The 15,337-nt window shown below is 39.6% G+C and overlaps 1 protein-coding gene across 1 annotated transcript; it reads left to right on the top strand.

Annotated features, from left to right (window-relative positions):
• Positions 1-5,080: 5,080 nt before the first annotated feature.
• foxa2 (forkhead box A2) lies at positions 5,081-8,261 on the top strand. Its single transcript, XM_077538866.1, has 2 exons — positions 5,081-5,496; positions 6,705-8,261. The coding sequence occupies exons 1-2, from the start codon at positions 5,425-5,427 to the stop codon at positions 7,953-7,955; spliced, it is 1,323 nt and encodes a 440-aa protein (XP_077394992.1). The 5' UTR covers positions 5,081-5,424; the 3' UTR covers positions 7,956-8,261.
• Positions 8,262-15,337: the final 7,076 nt, after the last annotated feature.

The following is a 15,337-nucleotide window of genomic DNA, read 5'->3' as shown; positions in this document are numbered from 1 at the left end:
TGGAGGTAATAATATGGAGGTAAATATGGTGCAAAAGTAACTTGGACTTTTTTTTTTTTAACAGATACACATTTTTTACAGCAGTTGTGTCCAAACTACGGTCCGGGGGCCATTTGCGGCCCGCCGTCCATTTTCCAGTGGCCCGCGACATATGCTAAAAATGGCATTTGACTCGGTTCAAATAAAATAAACAAAACAAAAATGTTTGGAGATGGTCAAAGTAAGAAGGGAGGGTGTCGAAAAAAACAGGTGCCATTAAAGGTTATTTTAGTTAACTCAACTCAACTCAAGTTTATTTATATAGTTAACTAAAAAAAAATGACTGCAATTGGCTGGCAACCAGTCCAGCGTCTGCCCTGCCTACTGCCCAAAGACAGCTGAGATAGGCTCCAGCACCCCCCACGACCCTTGTGACGAATAAGTGGTCAAGAAAATGGATGGATAAACCTAATGAAAAAACTAAAACTAAAATTCAAAAAAGCAATATTGTTACCGAAATAAAGTAAAAACTAACTGAAACTAAATTTTATGTTTACAAAACTAACTAAAACTAACTATAATTATAGCAAACATGTCCTTCGTTTTAGTCTTTGGTAATTAATTTAATGCATGAGCCTTTGGGGATGATTTTAAATGTGATTTTTCGTAGATTTATTTGGATAAAGCAGCCAATAGAAAAGCACCAAAAGATGATGTTACTCCCATGCTGTTTTTTTAAATATTGCACACAAATAATACACATTTTTTAAACTAATACTGAAACTAAGAAACTAAACTAAAACTAAGCATTTTTTAAAGAACTAAACCAATAAAAACTAACAGAAGCACCCTGAAAACTAATAACAATGAACTAAAAGGAATAATTCCAAAACTATAATAACCCAACTGCCATATTACAAATAAATTGGTTTATATGTGTTTAGTGTGTTTAGTCCTAAAAATTGCACAAATAATTTATTTGTGCTTTTGCATAATTAGTTATATATATTTTAGTTATATATTTAGTTTAGTTTAAATTTTGTTTTTTAAAATTTAGTTTTAACCCTTTTTCAGGGTGGTTCTGTTAGTTTTTTATTCGTTTTATTTCTTCTTTAATTCTTTTTATTAGTTTTAGTTCAATGCTTAGTTTTAGTTTAGTTAGTTTCAGTATTAATTTTTTAATTTTTTATTTTATTTTAGTGTGTATTACTCGTGCGCAACATTTAAAAAACAGCATGGGCGCAATGTCAATATTCCGGTTGATATCAAAATAAATCTACTAAAACTCACATTTAAAATCATCCCCAAAGGCTCATGCATTAAATTAATTACCAAAGACTAAAATGAATGACATTTCTGCTGTTATTATAGTTTTGTTTTAGTTTTGTAAACATAAAATGTAGCTTCAGTTAGTTTTTGTTTTTAAAAAAGCATCTTCGTTTTTGTTTTATTTTGTTAACGAAATTGTTTTTTGAATTTTAGTTTTTTTCGTTAGTTTGAGTTGACTAAAATAAACTTTAATAGCTCCTGTGTTTTTTGACACCCTCCCTTCTTACTTTGATCATCTCCAAACATTTTTGTTTTTTATTTTATTTGAACTCAGTCAAATGCCATTTTTAGCATATGTCGCGGGCCACTGAAAAATGGATGTCGGGCCGCAAATGGCCCCCGGGTCGTAGTTTGGACACCCTGCTGTAAAATGTCACCAAACAAAATTAGATAAATTCATGACACCATTCAAAATATGGTATAAATTTCTTGTGAATTTGAAAACACACACAAGCATTTTTTTTAGTGAACGCTACAAAATGTCAACACACTAATTGATTAGAATTGAGAAAAACAGCGACTAACATTGTTTATTCATGACATTTTGTCTGCATTTTTCCCGTGAAGTCCATTCCTGTGCACACAAAATTCCCGTAAAAAAAATTTCAAGCTGACATGGAGCCTTGCATCCGAGATGTTATCGACTTTGTGCTCCAAAAAGCCACGACAGGACATTTGCTACATAAGGATTTCCAAAATCTGCAGCAGTGTGTATGTCGATCAGACAATTCCATCAAAACAGGAGGAAGGGTGGCGTTAAAAAAAAAAAAAAAAAAAAAAAAAACACCCGCGCACACGCAACTGGTTGATTGCAGATTTTGTTTTTCACCAAATCCAAAATGTGACCTTCACCCATGTGAAGGGACTCGAGCAGGTTGATGATTAACCTTGGAATTCTCATTCAGGGACACAATGTCAGCCAGGTCAAGGGTCGTTTTGGAATTCGGTTTAAAAAAAAACAACAAAAAAAACCTCCATAATTGTCTTATAATGTCCCCACATATATAAATAGAGATGTTTGATACCACTTTTTTTTCAGACCGATACCGATACTCAGACCCTCAGTACTCACTGCCGATACCAGTAGTACATTTTGACAAATTAAAAAAAAAAAAAATCACTAAAAGATATTTTTAAACAAATATATTTCCTTTAATTTTGACAAAAAAAAAACAGCACAGTCACTCTTCAATAGTCTTAACGCTCAAAATAAAACACAAAAATACTCTTTTAGTTCAAGATTCACAATTTTGAAGTATTTCCAAACCGGTGAAGTTTTGGTGAAAAACTGCTGCAAGCTAGCTAGCGCCACTTACAGGCAAGGAGGACTCACTTCACGTCTTCCCCCTCTGCCATCGCTCGCTTGTACTCGTCTGCGTCACGAGTACTCGAGTACTTGGAAAAAAAGGCTGGTATCGGCCCGATACCGATACCTGCTATCGGTACTCGCCCATCCCTATATATAAATATAACAGGCACAATGATTCCTTAATTTAACATCCAACAAATGGATGTTATTTTATTTTCATGGCATTATTAGTTTTCAACAGTTCAAAAAGACACAAAACGTCCATCGGCCAGCATTGCCGCATCACTGCACCGTGAAAGCCGCAATCCCCAATCGTCAAACAGTTTTTTTTTTGTTTTTTTTTACCCCCTCATGGTCTCATTTCCAAGTGAAGCAGACTGTGTTAGTCCCTCGTCAACACGACAGGTTTACTCGCCTCTACTAATGGGGCTCGATGCTGATAGTTATGCTCCTGCGTAAATATGCACTCAAATAGATGTACAACGAGCGACGCGTGGCCGGCGACACTTTTGCAGCCTCAACTTCATGTTTGCGTCATACAAATATGTGCCGTTGGACTGTACGAGGGATTCCCCATTTAAATGCAGCCATCATTGACACGCTAAACAAAACAAAACACAAAAAAAAACGTGTGAAAATCAACTTTAAATGTCAACAAATTGTTTTTAGGTTTTGTTTTTTTTTGCATTTATTGAGTTGGAATTCTGCATGAAAAAATGTGTCTGCTTTGATGCAACCCGCGAAGAGTCAAGTGAGATGAATGACCAACAGAGGGCGCACTCACGCAGTTCATTAAAAGACTTGCAAGTGTTTGGACAAAACTTTTCTCGTTGTTATCATAACTTCGTTGATGTTTACTGTTCAACAGTTTTGTCATAGGACAGGGGTGTGCAAACTTTTTCGTTTGAGGGCCACATAGAGAAAGTCAGAAGGACGCAAGGGCCACAAAATGTTATGAAGAGAAATTGTGTTTAGTCCTAAAAATTGTATAAATAATTGATTTGTGCTTTTGCATATTTAGAAAAATGCGAATGTATATAAACCAATTTATTTGTAATATGGCAGTAGGGTTATTATAGTTTTAGAATTTTTCATTTTAGTTTTTATTTTGTTTTGCCTTTTTTTAAATTTATTTAGTTAGTTTTAATTGGTTTTCAGCATGGTTCTGTTAGATTTTTATTAGTTTTAGTTCTTTAATAAATGCTTAGTTTTAGTTTACTTAGTTTCAGTATTAGTTGTAGTTTTTTTAATGTGTAGTATTGTGCACAATATAAAAAAAAAAAAAAACACCATGGCTGCGACGTCATTATTCCGGTTTATATTAAAATAAATCTACTAAAAATCGCATTTAAAATCATCCCCAAAAGCTCATGCATTAAATTAATTACCAAAGACTAAAACGAAGGACAGTTTTGCTATAATTATAGTTAGTTTTATTTTAGTTAGTTTTGTCAACATAAAATGTAGTTTCAGCTAGTTTTCATTTTTTTAAAAGCATCTTCGTTTTTATTTTATTTCGTTAACGAAACTGTTTTTTTTATTTTATTTTAGTTTTTTCATGAGTTTTAGTTCACTAAAATAACCTTTAATGGCACCTGTGTTTTTCGACACCCTCCCTTCTTACTTTGACCATCTCCAAACATTTTTTTGTTTTGTTTATTTTATTTGAACCGAGTCAAATGCCATTTTTTAGCATATGTCTCGGGCCACTGAAAAATGGACGGCGGGCCGCAAATGGCCCCTGGGCCGTAGTTTGAACGCTCTGTCATAGGACAAGATAAAAATGCCAAGACGTGTTGTTGTTGTTGTTGTTGTTGTTGTTGTTGTTGTTGAACAAACGACATTGGATAGCTACTAAGCATCTCAAAGCGTTTCTATTTAACATTGGGAAGTAGAACAACAAAAACAATGACGACCAAAATTATATATACACAATAACAATATCACTTTTCTGAACACTCAAAGACGCTTTCAGCATTAATCAAACAAATCTAAATCGCTATAGTGTCACCTCAAAAGGGAAGTGGAGCTTGGCTAACTTCATGAGGAAGCGCAATAGCGACGTCAACATGTTGACATTAAAAATTAACAACTCTGTGGCCTCTATTTTTGAGCATCTGTTGTCATTCATTCTGATTGTTCAACGGTGTTTGCGATATATTAAAAAAATAAAAATAAAATGAAACAACGATTCATTTAAGATGAAGCGCACTTGAGAAGTTGTGCATAAAAGCATGCAAGCACCTTGCAGAAAGTAGTGCCACCATTAAGTTTATAACGCATCTTTCCATGTGTTCTTTTTCAAGTCGGTGCAGGTGGATGGGGAGGGTTTGAGTGTTGGAGTGTGGGGGGGGGGGGGGGGGGGGGGCATGTGGGTGGTGGTGGGGTGGGTGAAGCTTGAGGAGTCTCGCGTCTAGGTGCGAGGAGATTATTCAAATAAGGGCCCAAGGCGTCGAAGTCGGATTGGAGGCTTGGCTGGCGCACTTGCACAGCTTATATGACCGCGTCAAGCGGCTGCGCCGAGCGTCATTTTCAACTGCGCTCACTCGCCGACGCATTGCGCGGCTTGCCTCTCCCCCTTTTTTCTTTTCTTTTTTTTTTTTGTGTTGTTGTGTGTGTGTGCGCGCCACTTCTCGGACTCGCGGAGCTGACGCGCGCGGCAGTCCACGCCGACACATGCGCCATCGTGGTCCCCCCCGCAAGTCAAGCGGCGAAATACGACAGAGACGCTTTTGGCTTTTTTTTTTTCTTTTTTTTTTTCTTTTTTTCTTGTCCTCAGCTGGGAGCCGCTCGGTTGAAAGTCCTCCATGATGCTCGGAGCAGTTAAAATGGAAGGACACGAACACACCGACTGGAGCACCTACTACGCAGAGCCCGAGGTGGGTACCTTAAATATATATATTTTTCCCCCCCGCCGCCACGTTGTCTAAAGCCGATCCCATTTTATACAACTCAATATTAGCCCTGAGATAATATTAACTTTGTGATCAAATATTGACTTGAGGCGCCTCCAAATCCTCCCCCCCATCATCATCTCCACGCCGGCGCGCGCTATCCTAACAAAGTTGCTTGACATGTAGAGGAGGAGGAGGTGCATGGGTAAACTTTTTTTTTTTCCACTTGGATTATAATTTTTTTGTCTATATACCTATCTTCACTAAATCGCACCATTTTTTTTGGGGGGGGGGGGTCTTGTTTTCACTCGACAAACAGCGGCGATGTTTGATTTGGGGAGCAGATTGGTTCAAATATTTGGGAGCGCTTCTCAATGAGGGTGTGCAATTTGAACACCAAACATGACGTGTATTGTTTAATACACGGTTGAGAAGCACTGACATTAAACAAGATTAGGTTTTATGATCTTCAAGCAGGGGATTTTGGCAGACAAACTCACTTTTATAGTTCGGCCTTTGTATTTGTCGCTTGGTTTGATTTCATTTTGTTGACAGTTTTTATGTGAAATATATGCAAACAAAGAATTACATGTGTTCATTATTTAGCTGACTTTTTTTTCTTCTTTAAAACTCCTTAAAATTCGGATGGTCTCTGGCTGGCAAACATTCTTAAAAAAAATATATAAACTATGCCGATACTCTAAATGGTTAAGGCACAGCTTCAAACTTACTTTGAATACAACTTTTTTTTTTTTTTAAAGCATTCAACATCATCACGTTTATTAATCAGACTCAGGTCCACATAACAAACACACATAACATATAAAAGAGGAAAGGATTAAAAAAAAATACAAATAATAATAATAAAAAAGAATAACAAGATAAAATAAGCGAATTTACACCTCAACAGATGAGACAATATGACCAAAAATGGGATCCATATCGTACAGCACTTAACTTAGAATTTGTCAGCAACTGTATGATGCCATTCTGTGACCCATTTAGCATAAATCCATACATCAAATGAGTTAATTCTGGCTGTACAGAACAACTCACTAGCACTACTCCACCCGGGCTTATTTAAAAGACTTCTAAAAGCATCATTATAAGAAACCTGAAGCTTGTAGCTTGCGTTCTCGTATGATAATCGATTAATCGAAGTTTCCCCGAATCGCCTTTTCTCTCGCCCGCAGTGTTACACGTCCGTCGGCAACATGAACGCGGGCCTGGGCATGAACACGATGAACACCTACATGAGCATGTCCGGCATGAGCACCTCGGCCAACATGTCGGCCAACTCCATGAACATGTCCTACGTCAACACCGCCATGAGCCCCCCCATGACCGGCATGTCGCCGGGCGCCGGCGCCATGAACGGCATGGGAGCCGCCGGCATGACCGCCATGAGCGCCGCCCTCAGCCCCAGCATGAGCCCCATGAGCGGGCAGCCCGCCTCCATGAACGCGCTCACCTCCTACACCAACATGAACGCCATGAGTCCCATCTACGGCCAGTCCGGCATCAACCGCTCCAGAGACCCCAAGACGTACCGGCGGAGCTACACCCACGCCAAGCCGCCATATTCGTACATCTCCCTCATCACCATGGCCATCCAGCAGTCGCCCAGCAAGATGCTGACTCTGGCCGAGATCTACCAGTGGATCATGGACCTGTTCCCCTTTTACCGCCAGAACCAGCAACGCTGGCAGAACTCCATCCGCCACTCGCTGTCCTTCAACGACTGCTTCCTCAAAGTGCCGCGCTCGCCGGATAAACCCGGGAAAGGCTCCTTTTGGACTCTGCACCCGGACTCGGGGAACATGTTCGAGAACGGCTGCTACCTGCGTCGCCAGAAGCGCTTCAAGTGCGACAAGAAGATGGCGGGCGCCAAGGAGTCCGGACGCGGCAAAGCGAGCGGCGACGGCTCGTCGCACAGCAGCTCGGAGAGCTGCAACGGCAACGAGTCGCCGCACTCCAACTCGTCCGCGGGCGAGCACAAGAGGGCCATGTCGGACCTGAAGGCGAGTCAGGCTCTGAGTCCGGACCACGCCGCCGCCGCCGCCGCGGCCGCCGCGGCAGCCGCCGCCGCCGCCGCCATCTCGTCGCCGGCCAGCCAGGGCCAGCACCTCCTCTCGCAGCATCACTCGGTGCTGCAGGCCCACGACGCGCACCTGAAGCCGGAGCACCACTACTCGTTCAACCACCCGTTCTCCATCAACAACCTCATGTCGTCGGAGCAGCAGCACCACCATCATCACCATCACCACAAAATGGACCTCAAAACTTACGAGCAGGTGATGCATTACTCGGGCTACGGATCCCCCATGACCGGGGCCCTCTCCATGGGCCCCATGGCGGGGAAGGCCGGCCTGGATTCCGCCTCCATACCTGACTCCTCTTATTACCAAGGAGTCTATTCCAGGCCCATCATGAACTCCTCATAAGCGGACTTTTATCCCAACGTGTACATATGTATATTAAAAAAAAACAACAACAAAAAAATACAAAAAAATATATATAGAATTTGTGTACAATATGTATTTCAAATATTTTCCTCATCGTTTTAGTTGTCGAGTTTGTTAGTAGCCTTATTATTGTTCATAATCTGTGACACTGACTGATAATGTGACCTGTTCAGAAGTCTGCTGCAGGAATGAACTCCAAAGAAAACAAACCAATAAACAAAAAAAAGAAGAAAAAAAAAATGTAAAAAAAATTATAACTCACATTTGCTCCGGACTGAATTTCAAAAACAGATGGATTTCTTCAATCATTTGTGTAATTCCTATTTATGGCTTGTATATGTGTATTCTTGTAGTGACAAGAGCAGAATCTATATTAAAGTGTTCATGGTCATGTTTTCTGAAAATTATGATTGCCGAGTAATTATTACGAAATCTGTTGTTATTGAATTATTTTCAAGGCGAGGAAATTTTTATTTATGAGGGCTTAATCATTAACATAACTCAACAATATAGCTATTAATTTTAGAAATCAATCTTAATAAATGTCACTTAATTTGATGTAGGCTAATCATTTACTAGATAATAAATAGTAGAAAAATACTTTGGCCATTTCAAATGCAACGCACCACATTGTACAACCTCCAATTACAAATAATGGTTGCAGCTTTTTATATAATAATAAAGATAATAAATTAAAATAAATTCATGCTGTAAGAAAACTCGCTTTTATTAAAAAAAATATATATAATGCTGAGAAAGTGCATGTGTCATATATATGGCCTAATACAAAATTATAGGCCATCAAAAATTCTGCTTTTGCAAAAATAAAAGGCTGATGAATGACTAATTGTTTAATGAAGTTTTTTTTTTTCAAATATAAATTTCCGGTGAAGCTTATATAGTTAAAATATAAACAGCTTTAGCACAAATAATACATTTGTCAGTCAAGATGGAGGATATTAAAAAAAATAATAATAATTCATTATATATATTATTTTTTGCAGCTGATAATTAATATAAAGTCCTCTCTTCAACAAGTTCCCTGCCTGTCACATCATCTGCAGGCCTGCATGCACAATCACACGCTTTGCCATCGAGCTCAATGAGACGTTTGATTGAACCGTGCTCGTGCTCGGCAGTAAAGTTGAGCTCGGCGGGCAAGATGAAGTGTCCTTTGTCCCATAAAACAAGCTCCCGCTGCGCCGGAGAATAGCATCATCTGTTTAAAAAAAAAAAAAAAAAAAGTAAAAAAAAGTGGGGGCCTGATTGTGGGACAGAGCCGCTTGAATTGTGATGCTCTAACTTCTCTGCCTACAATAATCTGGGGCCTCCATTGTCTCCTGTCTGACCCTCCCATCTTGTTAGATAAGATAGGTTCGAGCATGTCCTCCCCCGAGCTCAAATCCAAGGCCGAATGCATGGCGAGAGGAGACATTTGTGCTGCAAACGGAGAGATTTGAGACCCCCACACCACCACCCCCCCACCCCCCTTTAGGCCAATACAAAAATGATCGCCCCCTCAGCACCTGCACGCAGGGCCTAAAAGTGTGCTTTTATTCTCCAGACCCCACTTTTACGCGGCGCACTTTAAACAGAGTGATCTGCGAATAAACAAAGGCAGTAAACAATGGAGTGAAGGCTGCGCCCATGTATAGGAAGAGCACACACGAGCAAGCATCACACGCACACGCACAGCAAGCAAATTGCACTCAGTGTAAACGCCGCATGCAGCAGCTCTGTAAATTTACACAGACATTAAATTTGGCACAATTCATTTTAGGCATATCGCGCTAAGCTAAATTTTTATTTTATTTTTTTTATAGCACGCTGATCGATATCTGTGTAAAATAATCATTTTTTTTTTTTTTTTTAACTAGCGGGGCAGTGAAATCTTTGCTTTGTGCTAAAGTCAACAGTGAGTGAGTTTGAGCTCAAATAAATGCGGCGATGTCTGAAGCCCTTTGCAGAAGGCACAAGGCAAAGCTTCTGCAATGGGCTCCTGCATTGCATTGCATGTGATGATGATGTGAGGCTTCACTGCAACCGCCGGCCGCTTTCATCAGGTACGGACACTTTTTTTTTTTTTTTTTTTGTAATTTCTAAAGCTGCATGCTAGACAACATGTTGTCGATTTGAGGAGCTTGAGGAGTGGAAGTCGCGCTTGCATGGATGGTGCAAACGATACCTGCATGGAATTTTCTGCAAATGAGACCGTGCTGGATTTCAGAACAAGATTTGCAGCTTGTCGTGCTTATGAGATGGAGAATGATAGCTTGGGTCTCAATGGACGACCAAAAAAAAAACAAAAACAAAATAAAAAAATCAGTAACGAACGAGTCATCTGATGTGTAAAATACATTTTAAGGAGGAGCCTGTGGAAAATGTGCACAATTTATTCTATCCTATTTCAGGCGCTTTTTCATTATTGGTTGTTCAAATATTCTGTGTGCGAGATATACGAAATTCAATTTAGATATATGTAAATTTTGCCATGTCTGTGATTGATTGATTGATTGATTGATTATTGATTTTTGTTAAAAACATTTTAGTTCATTTTCTAAATTAATTATTATTATATTATTATATGTATTTATTAAATACATTTTGAAATTTTTGAATTTTTTAAATAATTATTATATTATATTATAACAACAGTACGAAACTTATTATTATTTGTTTTTAATTACAATCGATATAGGTTTTCAAAATTGTGTGCATATAAATTGTAAGATTTCATTCGGCTACATGCATCACAAATACTTTCTATATAAATGCACCTTCAAAAAAATATGACCGCAGTACCTAATAATAATAATAATAATAATAATAATAATAATAATAATAATTTTAATTATATATATATATATATATATTGCATATATGTGTGTGGCGCATGCACCATCCCTTAAACGTGTTGTTATAGCAACTACATCAAGCCTGGTCCAGCCTGTTGATCCCTTTTTACACCGCTAACCTGATTTAGCTGCTAGCATGATTAGCATATTTCTTGATTAAGGCTTTTTATATATAAGACCTCCCACACAAAACAACCACAATATTGTGTCAGGCTTTTATTGATGGGTGTGGGGGTAGGGGCGGGGGTGGGTGGGAGGGTGGGGGGGTATGATCGAGTATATACTCCAGGTTGTCTTCACAGACTAAAATGATGGCTTGAGCTGTTGCAGCATCCTTTGCTGCACACCTCTCAAAATGAGCCATTCTCCCTTGCAGCGATGCATTTCAATGCCTGAGCGACTTCTATGAGTCAGTTATCGTGTAAAGCCTTTTACGCACCCACCCATGGGTGTTAACAACGCAACAACATCACAGTGCGTCGCTTTTGGAGGACTTATAATCATATATGAGCACTGAAAAATCGTGCATCAATCCCATTTCTATATATAACCAGGCAGGTTCGTCTTAAGTCCACCTTAAAGCAACGCGGATAAATGTTGTTTTCATATAGCGGCCAGTTGTGCCGCACCTTCACGGTCTCAAAGCGCCGCAGCTTGGAACACCCAAGTCGATCTGTCTCCATGGCAACGGCGGGACACCGGTCCAACAAGCTGTAATTCTGTCTCAGGCTTTTTTTTTTTTTGCAGGGGAGGGACCAACTAGGTCAACTTTAACTCCTCTTTCATAAGAAATAACTCCTAATCCCATATTTTAGCAAGGCAAACTGTCCTTGCTCACGTCTATGAAAGACGCCACAAAGTCCAAACTCCGCAGGCGGCCTGTTTCCATTTCCATCCACGCAGTCCGACCAACACCGGATGTGGATCCGATTGGATGTGCGTTAACGCACACACACGTTTGATTTTGAAACGTGTAACTTTCAGAGGAGGAAATTGTCAGATTCTTCGAACTGATGTTTTAAGCAAAAATAGAAATATATAATGTAACATTTTCCAAATTTCTATTTTGAATAATAAAATGAATATTTAAGGATATAACAATGCTGCTGCGGAGGCCGATTTATTTTCTGCCAACACGTTTCACATTGTGTATATTGAGCACAATTAGTACTGTTAATTTAAATGGAATTGAATTACTTGCTGCAGCATGAATTTATCAAAACATGCCATATATGTAAATTAAGCAACAATTTTTTTTTCAAATCACGAATAAAATATCGTGAATTTTATGTTTTGAAATGTGCATTTTGATGACATACTGATGAAATAATTAATTTATGTTGGATATTAATTTTTGTTCTGCAAAAAAATAAAATAAATAAATAATAAAAAAATTTGATTCATAAAAGAATCGAGATTCTCATTTGTTAATTGAATTGAATCGATATTAATATCCAAAAATTAAATTTATTTAAATTAGAAATGAAGAAGAAGGGGAAAAGGCAGTTGTAGCCCACATGCTGTTTTTGTGGAAAAAGGCACTTACAATACAAAATTAATAAATGTTTAAAAAAAAAAAAAAAAAAAAAAAGACACTTTAATGTCTCTATTTGTCATTTTTGTCTTGCAAAGCAGACTGGAGGAGATCATGACAATGTTGTGCATATCTGTAAATTGAAGCAGAAATCATTTGTCAATCAGATCATTTTGAATCCAAAATCGTTTGAATCGAGAATCGAAAATCGATTCTGAATCGAATCGTAGACCCAAAAATCATAATTGAATCGAATATATATATATATATATATATATATATATATATATATATATATATATATATATATATATATATATATATATATATATATATATATATATATATATATATATATATATATATATATATATATATATGTATATATATATATATATATATATGTATAAAATGTCCTCTTTCTTCTTTGCCTTCATTTCATTACAACAAGAATGATATTTGCCCATCTTCAGAGTTGAATTCCCGTCATCCCTAAAGGTAAAGCCTGATTGGGTGTACTTTTAAATTCAACAAAATCGACAGGCGTGGCATTTATTTCGAAAATCCAGAACGCATGAGGGTCATCTTGAGGATGTTTGGATGGAGGTGTGCTGTGTTCGTGTGTCTTTGAAGGACAGACAGAGTGAAAGAGAGCGAGACAGGGCGAGAATGCGGCTGCTGACTGTGATGTGTCCGCAACTCTTCTGACATGACTCTGTGACATTCCAGCGTGGGACTCCTTCATGTCGGGGTGACGGGATGTGCGAGAGAGCGAGTGAGAGCTCCATCAACAATGGCCATTGAGTACTCGGGGAGGCAGCAGCTGGCGGGACACACAGGAGTGACCTCCAGGCGGTCTATTGAGGCCCGGATGGGGCGCCTGATTCTGCTTTATGTGCCTGGAAGTGGATGGATGGTCAGTGTTTATCCTTGTGAAATATTGCAACATGCAAATCGTATAACATGGAATGACTCAATAGATTCACCAGGCACACAGTAGGAGAGGGTGCACACGCTTTCTTGCTCATTTTTTTTTGGTGCAGGCGGCATTTCCCAGAAGGCCTCATTGCTGCATTTGAGAGCCAAAAGCTAACCTCAAATTCTGTCAGTGAGCTACGCCTGCCAAAGCTTCATTCTGATTGATATCTGGGGGCTTTTGGAAATCATATCCCCTTTCCATTGCCATCACGTGGCCCCTAAAAAAAAAAAAAATCTCTTCCACATCCCCCCTCAGCTCCACTTCCAGGAAGTAAAGGCCGAGCCTTGCCAGCCAATCAGGACGAAGGACACCCAACTCATTAAAAGTTAATGAAACCTATAAACGCGGCGCGCCCAGCGATTCATTTAAAGCCCCAATCCAATCTCCTCTTCCAGCGAAGGCAAACAAGCCCGTGTGGCCCCTGCGCCGCCCTCGGAATAACAAACGACGGAATATTTTGTCCTGCATATGTTCTCCTGTGCAGAACGTGCGCCGTGGTCGGCGAGCTTACAATGGGACTTGTCCAATTTAGTGAATAGCAGATTGATGTTGTAAAGGGTGCGGGTTGGAATTCTGTAATCTGGGCCCGACTTGAATTTAATGCCTTGACTTTATAGCCACGCAGCTTGTCAGGAGTGGAGGTGATATGTCATTTCTACATTCATGAGAATCAATCACATTCAAGTCATGTGCTCATTTTAATACCTTATAAGTGGGTGGGGGGGGGGGGGGGGGGGGGGGTAGTAAATCCGCGTGAAAGTCCCGCATTATGTTGTTGTCGGAATATATAATAATCTTCAAGGCCAAACGTGGACATCGACTCCTTCCTCCAATTTAACTCTTTCCCTCCCACCCATTCTGACTGAAACAATCCCGTCTGTTTGACTGGATTTGGACTGATTTTGCAAGGCCCACAGAATATTATGTTCTAGTGCTATAAAAACATGGACACCTACTAAAAGAAAGATTAGACTCTCTTGTCATCAGGAAAAAAAAAAACAAAAAAAACACTGGGGGGAAAAAAAAAGCTTGTTGGAACATGCTGATCTCTTATACTCTTCTGCCACTTGATGGCCGTTTTTGTAATACTACCATTGCTTTAAGCGACTTCTTTAGGTCAGAAGCTATATTATTCTGTTTGCTATAGCATAAAAAAAAAACATTAAAAAAAACAACGTATAAATATGTTTTTGGTTGTGAATGAGAAAGTATTAAAAACGTATTTATGCGTTTTTGGGATTGAATGAGTTAATAACAAGGAATCAACAGCAATAAAGTGCCACTTTACAAACGTGCAAATCCAAAGTGCACCCCCCCCCCCCCCCCCCCCCCCCCCCCCCCCCCCCCCGCCCCCGCGCTCTCCATCTCATAGTGCTTTCCTCGGGGGACGCAAATTAAATTCCCGGCATGTATAGTGCCACTGTCAGCTCACTAATGAATTCCCATACCCGAACTCGCATCAAATTAATCCCCAATTTAATCCCGTATAATGGCTTGCGTTATTTATCATGGAAAGAGGCTGCTGGGTTGAAAGGTGGGAGGCGTCAATCGGGTTGTTGAGCAGATTATGAGGGAGGATGAGGCCTCCATGTTCTTCCCCCACTGCAGAGTAGTCCCCTGATGCACACTATTAACCCTCGCCTGCTTGGCGCTGACAGAAGCGTCGCCGCGTTGTCACTTAATATCCTCTCAGATTAAGGAGTCAACTGGCAGATTTATTGGCGGGAGCCTGGTTACTCTTATCTTGAAGTGGCCGACAGAAAGATAATGAAAAGGTGCGCGGTGCTGGAGATGATGTATTTGTGGTCGCAGTTAAATGAGCGGTTGCGTCCGGGCTTGCGCCGACCTGCCGACGGGTGACGTCACGCCGCTCACTTGTGTTTATGTACGCATGCAAATATTGCGTTAACGTTTCCAACTCATCCACTCGCCGCCATTTTCACAGAGAAGCGATCCGGCTGTTTTACTGGATTTTGACTGATTTTGCAAGGCC

Source organism: Festucalex cinctus, chromosome 12 (assembly GCF_051991245.1).
Source record: "Festucalex cinctus isolate MCC-2025b chromosome 12, RoL_Fcin_1.0, whole genome shotgun sequence".
Lineage (NCBI taxonomy): Eukaryota > Metazoa > Chordata > Actinopteri > Syngnathiformes > Syngnathidae > Festucalex > Festucalex cinctus.
This window is presented reverse-complemented; position numbering and strand designations above follow the sequence as displayed.

Excerpts from the sequence above, each read along its gene's own strand:
- foxa2 (XM_077538866.1), top strand. The coding sequence starts at position 5,425 with ATGATGCTCGGAGCAGTTAAAATGGAAGGACACGAACACACCGACTGG. Across the intron at positions 5,497-6,704 it reads CCTACTACGCAGAGCCCGAG|TGTTACACGTCCGTCGGCAA; the intron begins GTGGGTACCTTA and ends TCTCGCCCGCAG.